The 7,987-nt window shown below is 29.4% G+C and overlaps 1 protein-coding gene across 1 annotated transcript; it reads right to left on the reverse strand.

Annotated features, from left to right (window-relative positions):
* Window positions 1-689: 689 nt before the first annotated feature.
* Window positions 690-4,837, reverse strand: LOC127102389 (probable magnesium transporter NIPA6). The gene is made up of 9 exons (XM_051039760.1): window positions 4,354-4,837; window positions 3,521-3,577; window positions 3,340-3,430; window positions 3,084-3,244; window positions 2,865-2,992; window positions 2,410-2,547; window positions 1,648-1,740; window positions 1,414-1,531; window positions 690-1,278 (listed from the first exon to the last, which is right to left on the reverse strand). Exons 1-9 carry the CDS (start codon window positions 4,475-4,477, stop codon window positions 1,184-1,186), a joined length of 1,005 nt encoding a protein of 334 aa, XP_050895717.1. The 5' UTR covers window positions 4,478-4,837; the 3' UTR covers window positions 690-1,183.
* Window positions 4,838-7,987: the final 3,150 nt, after the last annotated feature.

Genomic DNA, 7,987 nt, shown 5'->3' on the forward strand with positions numbered 1-7,987 from the left:
TCGTGTCTTTGAATTGGATCTTCTTGTAATTGATTTCTATGTCTTCGGACCTAAGGCCAATTAGTTTGGATGATGATAGAAAGATATAGATTCTTCTAATGAATAAATTTTAGATATGAGTTCTTTAAATAAATAAATTCTATAGGCTGACAAGAGAAACGCCAATTTTACCGTAAATTTCACCAGCTAATAATATATGCATCTGTTTTATTTTTTATAGCTCGAATCAATTTAAATATCGTCAAAAACAATTGAAAATTGATCATTAATGTCAAAATTAATATTACTAATAATTTCCATACCTATTTTTTTAAATCATTTACTCATAATCTTACAGCAGGAAATGTATATATACCGATCAACATAGCAATTTTCGGTTTATCACTTCGTTTGTTCCCTTCGAGTCAAAGCAACTTGTAAAAATTTATAAACACATACTCACTCGAACATTCTACCAGTGAGGAGGAATAAGGAGTTTTCTAAATATAGAGATATACACAACGCAAAAGCTCGTTATAGTCGCCACATGTATATTTTGGTGCGCATCGCACACAAGCATCGTCAACCATAATTACCATTAGGTCATCATCTTTATTTGCTAATGCTTTTGAGTATCGAGTCTTAGGCACGCAATACTCTAAAAGATAGGTGATAAAACAATATCCAACGAACTGATCCACCACAGAATATCAAAAGAATATAATCTTCAACATTGTAAATGGGATGCAAGTATACAATGAATCAGTATAATTTATCACATCCAATAAATGAAATGAAAAATATATCCAATTATTAAATGAGAAAATATATAGAGATTGAACCATATAAACAATTTCTCCCTTTCTACAGAAGAATTATATTGACTACCATGAACAATTATAACATACAACAAGATCAGTCCAAAAATCTCAGTTGTTGCAATTAGACAGCAGCACCAGTTCAGTTGGAAAATGATTCAGCCGTCAAATCACAATTTCCAGGTCACTCCTGCTTTGAGATGACTCCAGAAAATAATAGTTACATTCACAGCCTGCAAAGAAATGGTCAGAAAACTATAGTACGATGGAGTGCTTGAATTCAAACTCCACCATGAAATATAATCAATCCCCACTTCATCCACATCATGACCATGGGCTGGCACGTCTATATAATAAGTTCTCTTTCATCAACCCTAAAAGGAATGTCAATTTTCACGATCATCCGGTCCATTTATAACAATCAGATGTTCATCCTCAACACACTTTGTCGAATCTTCATTGATAAACCATGTCAAGGCCCCTGCGCCAAGTAGTGAACATACCATCAATTCATATGAGGTTCAATTGTTATAGAGAAATCACTGGTTTGTGAGATATTCTACTAATGCATTGCAAACACATGGAAACTGATTGAAAGTAACATGTTGTCCTATACCTTTCCTAGTAGTTTCTTCCTGTTCTTTAGTCCCGTGCAAAATTATTGTTCCCGTCAGAACAGTGATAAATCCACATATCTCAGAGGCTATGCTGCTGATATTCTGACCAGACCAATCCTGCAAGGGAAAACAACGAAAAAATACAGTCAAGTTTTGCAGATTCCAGAGCTCAACAAATGAAAAGTTTAATACATCACCAAAAGAATCCAAGAGACGCGAATAGATTATCATACCTTGAACATTATTGCACTGGCAATAATAGTAAGAGTTGTGAACATCACATAATATACAGGAGAAATAATTGTTGCGTTGAATGTATCCAGGGCCTGAAACAAAGTTGAATAGTGAAATAAAGTAAGCTCAAGATTCATTAAAAGAATAAGGAGCTATAACTTATTGATATAACATAGGTGGACAACAACAAAATTGGTGTATGTATGTAGGAACTGGTACATATCAATTGAAAATATTACTGCCACCGTGTTCCTCGGTTTGCAAAATTACATAAACAAAGATAAAATTGTTCACAAGATTGCATTTTAAGTTTCTAAGTATTAATTGCAATAGACTGTGTTATGTTTTTGCAATTTGGTAACCTATTATTATTGACACGCTCCTGAATGAAAATCCTTACTAGATTTTTAGTTATTAAGCAGATTAGAAGGGAAGGACTTCTCACTTGTAATCCATCACTTTATAGACACACGAGTTTTACATATATTCTTGACTAACCTAATTTAAATAGATCAGCTCTTTTGCTATCGATGTTAAAACTAGAAGAGCAGCCATGTAACTGAGCTTTCATAAGTTTTTATTATGCAGAACTGAAAAACAGAAGAGGCCTTGCCTCGTGGAACCACACTAGTGTAAGAAATCCCGAATCAAAAGCAAGGTCAAGCTTGCAAATTTGCCTCCATTGCATTGCATTAAATGATAAATAATGTATAGTTTCAGTTATAATTTGCACCTGCTAAATTTCAAAATTCTGCACTCACCTTATTAAGGTAATTCAACTGTGTAATGACGCATATTATGGCCACTGTAACAAAAAACCAAGTCTGAGGATAACCTATTTGATTTATTCCATCAAGTGTTAGCTTTATTGCAATTCCAATGGCTTTTATGCTCACAACCTGAATAATTTAAAAAATCATTGATGAGCAGGCCAAACTACAGTTAGATGCATGCACTGAATTTCAACGAGACACTGTTGTCAAATATTATCTATACTATAGCATCACAGAATTTGGACAAATCACTAATGCTCCACAATCTTCTATCTAGACAGTGTTGTCAAGTAGAATCACAGTAGCATGGCGGAATTTGGACAAACCGCTATATTCCACATTCCATCATTGACAACACTAATACTCCTCTATTACATTGTAGCATAGCAGAGTATGTCATATGAGACTTCCTTCTAAATGATTGTTATTATAGACATAATTACCGTAAGTGAGCCCATTAATGAACAGATTCCCAAGTAGACCAGCATATTTTTCTGTCCGTAGCGAGGTTCAAAATTTAAAATCAACGCCAAAACTACCGAAACTGTTGCGATGACATAAATCATAAATTCTGTTGAAAAGGAAAAAGATAGAAAACATTAACTAAAGACAGAATATGAATTTAATTTAAGAGTAATAAAAAATTGGTGATACCATCCAACCTGGTTGAGTGGCTAATTCCCATATTTCTTGGACAGAATTTGGAGTGTGTTCTTGTGGTGCATGAATGACTATAACAATTGATCCCACAATACAAGATATACATCCCAATACTCCCATCTTCTGAAGTCGTTCGTTCAACAAGAAGTGGGCCAAAACAGAACTAACAATATATACTGGATATGTTAGTTGAGCCGGTCTGCCATAAAATCACAACATTCAACCAGAAATTTCTAAGTCTTTTAATCAAATCTGTACCTGACAATGATGCTAAGTGCACCAAGAGGAGTAACCAGAACCGCCGGAGCATAAATATAAGCAACAAAGTTTGCAGCTTCCCCAGTAATCACTGCAAGCAAACAGTTGAAGATCCACGTGAGTTTCATTTCAAAAAACTAAAACCCATTACCAGAGAGAGAAAGTGAACAGCCATACTAACTTGTTACCATGCCAACCCACCAAAGTGGCTCTAGTAGATAAGTATGACCACCAACCCCTGCACACTTCAAAACATAAAATATAAGCAAGAATGACAAAGTGCATTTTTAGATTCATTTTTGGGAGTGCCAACAATTATTCAGAAGACTTAAAACCTATGAAGCATAGGTGCACAGACACGACGAGACCGGTAATAATTTGAAAAAATGAATAAATTAAACGTAATCACAGGTGCCAATGCAGTGCAAGTGTCCAACACCACACGCCTTTTTTCAGATGTGTCGGTGCTACATAACTTAACTAATTTTGGCATGTTTGGATCTCTTGATTAGAATTGATTATAAGTTGATGTTATAGAATTTTACCTTTGAAGCATTTGATTACATCTCTAGGCTCAAATTTATTGTTCAACTAATTCTCACTCATACTTATCCAAACATAAACAATTTCACCTTAAACTCATTTTTAACTAAAATCAATACCAATTTCCGTCATTATAGAACCAAACACACATAGTAATTTATTGATGAACATTGAGTTTGACAAAAAAATCGACGTGATTATGCCAATTTCACTATGAATCCGAACACGCACAGTACTAAAAGTGAAAGAAAACAATGCCAAAATTCAGTACGTTATGGATCTGATCTCAATTAGTGCTACACGAAACTCATGATCATTATTAAATACATTAGGTAAAATAACCGACACTACGATTCTATAACTGAATCGGAAGTTAATAACGTGATTGCTTGAAATTGAAAAGTGAAAACAAACAAGTAACAAGAGAAAGCGTGAAAATGTTAAATTGCAGAAAAGATGAAGCGATTAGACCTGCACGAGTACCGCGTGCAGCGGCACGCTTGAGACCTTTCTTCTTCAAGATGAAGCTAGCACCGATGAATGCACTCGAGCACACGGCAAGTATCAATCCTTTGTAATTCTCTGAAACTCCCATCACTGTTTATCTTCGATTCGATTGTTGAATCTACTTGCTCCGATTTCCCGCCAAAACAAGATCGAATGAATTGAGGAGCGAGTGAGTGAGTGAGTGATCAGAGAGAATGAAGCAAACGCTTCATTGACTCGGAATCTGGTGAATGATGACTCGCGAGAAGGTAGCTACAGATGCAGAGGAAAAACACTTTTTCTATTTTAATAATAATTAATTTTGATAAAATAAAAACAGTCCTTTGCTTTTCAGAAGCTTCCGCGGATACTTCTCGGGTTTGATTCTCTGCTTCGCGATAAATCCGCCCACGGAGGAGCCTCTTTGTTATAGCCTTGTGATGATGGATAATCGTCTTTTGCCTAAAAAGTAATCGGAATTTCAAACTAAAATTCAAGTCACAGCTGCTTGTGTGACGGTAAATATACAAATGTGTTTTTTTCTTTCTTTTCGAGAAGTTGAAAATTTTAGAATGGTAGAAACGATGTTGACGTGTTTGTTTAGATTGAACAGATAGATTTAAACAATTGATTAAAAAAATTAAATTCTTTAATATTCTTAAATTTAAATCGGAGTATATCTTTAATGTAATTTACATTAAAATTTTAATTTATTTTAAAAAATAATAATAATGTGACAAAATTATAATATTTAATTGGTTAAAAGGTACCAATATCTATAAAAAAAATATTTTAATTATAGATTTATACTTTCAATACATATTCACTTTTTTCTAAATTTATTTATAGAAAAAAAAAGAGTTTAGAATAATTGTTATTATTTAGAAATTTTCTCAAAAAATCAATTTCAAAAATAAAATAAAAACCATCCTTTTCAAATCTATCAAACATATTCCTAATATAATCCTAAAACACAAAATTAATTCTTTTTTTATTTATAAATCAAGGTATCACTATTCGATGTAATTGCAATATTATTATTATTATTATTATTATTATTATTATTATTATTATTATTAATTATTATTATTATTGTGTTTGAAGAGAAAAATATACACTGAATATAAAATATTTATATTTTTTAAAAATTGATATGATAAATTTAAAGATTTGTAATATTGTTTTATATTATTTTATGAGTTTAATGGTAAAACACCGTCGGTGTAAAAAAGTATTACACATATATCCAATTAAAATATTATAAAATGTTCAATCATATAAATAATTTAAAATTTAATAGCTGATTTGACAGGCTATATGATTGTCATTGGTTGACAGTATAACAACCATTATTTTTCTTATTTTATATGTGCACTACCTTTAAATTCGTGAACTAATATAATAATTTTAATATTTATTACTAAAAATAAATATAAAGTAGATTCAAAATGATATATATATATATATATATATATATATATATATATATATATATATATATATATATATATATATATATTAAAAATGATTTTTGTTAAAAGTTATTTAAAGTAGATTCAAATTTAAATGGTTTTTGTCATTTTAATACATTTTAAAAAATCATAGTAAAAGGATAAAATGCTTAAACTATATGAAAAACTATTTAAATATACATTTTATTTAGTTTTTTTTAATTTTTTTAATAAAAATATATAATACTATAAAAAATCATTTAAAAAATATCGAAACAAAAATAAATCTATTATTTAGAGTCAAAAATTTATGTTTAACTCATTTTTAGGCGACAAACATAAATTATTTTACTTTTAACTTATTTTAAATTAAAATTATTTTTATCTAATTAATTTTTAACACCACTAACTAAATGCACAATAACAACCGGTATCAACCGCGCAATCAACAAGGAAATTATTCAACATATCTTTTAACATATTCGACTTGTTAAAATTCATATTAAGCCGCTAACTATATTATTTAATCATATTTTTTAACATATCCTTTTATATGTAAAAATTCATATTAATCCACCAAATTATATAGGTCTCTTATAAATTTGAAATATTTTATATAATTGTAATCAATGAAAAAAGTATCTTATAAAATATGTGTTGAATGATAGACTTACAAGTATTTTTAATTTCTTTATTTTAATTTCTCATTTTTAAACTCAATATTTTAATATTTCAATTAAAAAATTTCTGAAAAGTTTTTAGTCCTTTATTAGTTTTGCTTAGTTGAGATTTTTATTTAATACATCGGCGACATGGCAATGACTGTAGTAAACAATTCCAATTAAATTAATTTTTATAACTTAAAAGCTAATTTGATTAATTAGAATTTATATAACAAAAAAAGAGAGTGTAATCTCCATAAAAATCAAAAACATTAAAATAATAATTTTTTATTGAATGGAAATTTATCAAACTTTTATGGCATGTGTGAGTTGGACAAATATTTTCCATATCATTATTATTGCAATTAATATATTTATTTTATTTATGAATTAAAATATTAAAAATTAGATATTAATCCATTCAGAAAGAAAAAAAAGTTGGACAAGGGTGATGAATCTCAGTTTGATGTTGATGATGAAGAAGGATTTTTTTTTCAGTTAATTTTCAAAACCACTCATTAGTCTCCCCCTACTTTCAAATTTTAAATCAAAATCACTCACTTCACTTTTCAAAATTCAAAATCAAAGTTCTTAGTAAATAAACTTCATTAAAAATGAAAAATCTTCAACCTCCCATGACAATTGATGATCATCAACATAAAATATCTTAATACAAACTCTTAAGATAAGAAAAAATCCACAAAATGTTCTAAGCTAAAAGTTTACATTGAAGAACATGAGAAACTTCAAGGGAAGCCTTAAAAAACTTCGGGAATAATTAAAAAACTTTATAGTTTTTTTTTTTTTTTTATGTTTTCACTTTCAACTAAACTAATAATTAATCCGTGCATAAGCATGGTATCATACCAGAATTTATTTGCACATTGTCATAAAATTTAAAATTAAAAAAATAATAAATTTAAAAATAATAAAAAATATAAATTAAAATAGTGATACATGTAAAAAAAAATGTAAACAACAATATTTTGAATAATATGATTAAAAATAAAAATTATTGAAATTTTTATTAAATAAATCAGTCGTTTTTATTTTTTAAAGCAATAAGTCAGTGAAAATAGGCATCCCTTTTGCATTGGATAAAGTTTGAACAGTTGATATTAGAGTATCAATATACAAAATCAACTTCCTTTATGTTGATGTGTGATGTATAAAAAAGAATTGCAATTAATATTTATGATTAGACATATGGAAAGCATGAAGTGAAAATCAAAGATATATGCATATAAAAGTGTGAATGAAGTTGTAATTGACCACATGAACGATGTAAAATTTGTTAAGAAATATGGTTGAGACTAACTCAATCTTACAAAATCGGCTTGTAAGGTGAAAATTATCTCCATTTATAAACACATGTACATGCCATATATTATTCGATGTGAGACTTTTAACACACCTCACGCCCAAGACTGAACATCTGAAGTGTGGAATTAAATGGTGGGTGGCCCACGTGACGAGGCTCTGATACCATGTGTTGGGAAGTTTTTC

Source organism: Lathyrus oleraceus, chromosome 7 (assembly GCF_024323335.1).
Source record: "Lathyrus oleraceus cultivar Zhongwan6 chromosome 7, CAAS_Psat_ZW6_1.0, whole genome shotgun sequence".
Classification (NCBI taxonomy): Eukaryota; Viridiplantae; Streptophyta; class Magnoliopsida; order Fabales; family Fabaceae; genus Lathyrus; species Lathyrus oleraceus.

What these genes read in the sequence shown, in the direction of transcription:
- LOC127102389 (XM_051039760.1), bottom strand. Translation starts at nt 4,477, where the DNA reads ATGGGAGTTTCAGAGAATTACAAAGGATTGATACTTGCCGTGTGCTCG. An exon ending in AGTTGAATTACCTTAATAAG is followed by an intron (nt 1,741 to 2,409) that starts GTGAGTGCAGAA and finishes ACTTTGTTTCAG; the next exon opens with GCCCTGGATACATTCAACGC. An exon ending in CCAGTGCAATAATGTTCAAG is followed by an intron (nt 1,532 to 1,647) that starts GTATGATAATCT and finishes TTTCCCTTGCAG; the next exon opens with GATTGGTCTGGTCAGAATAT.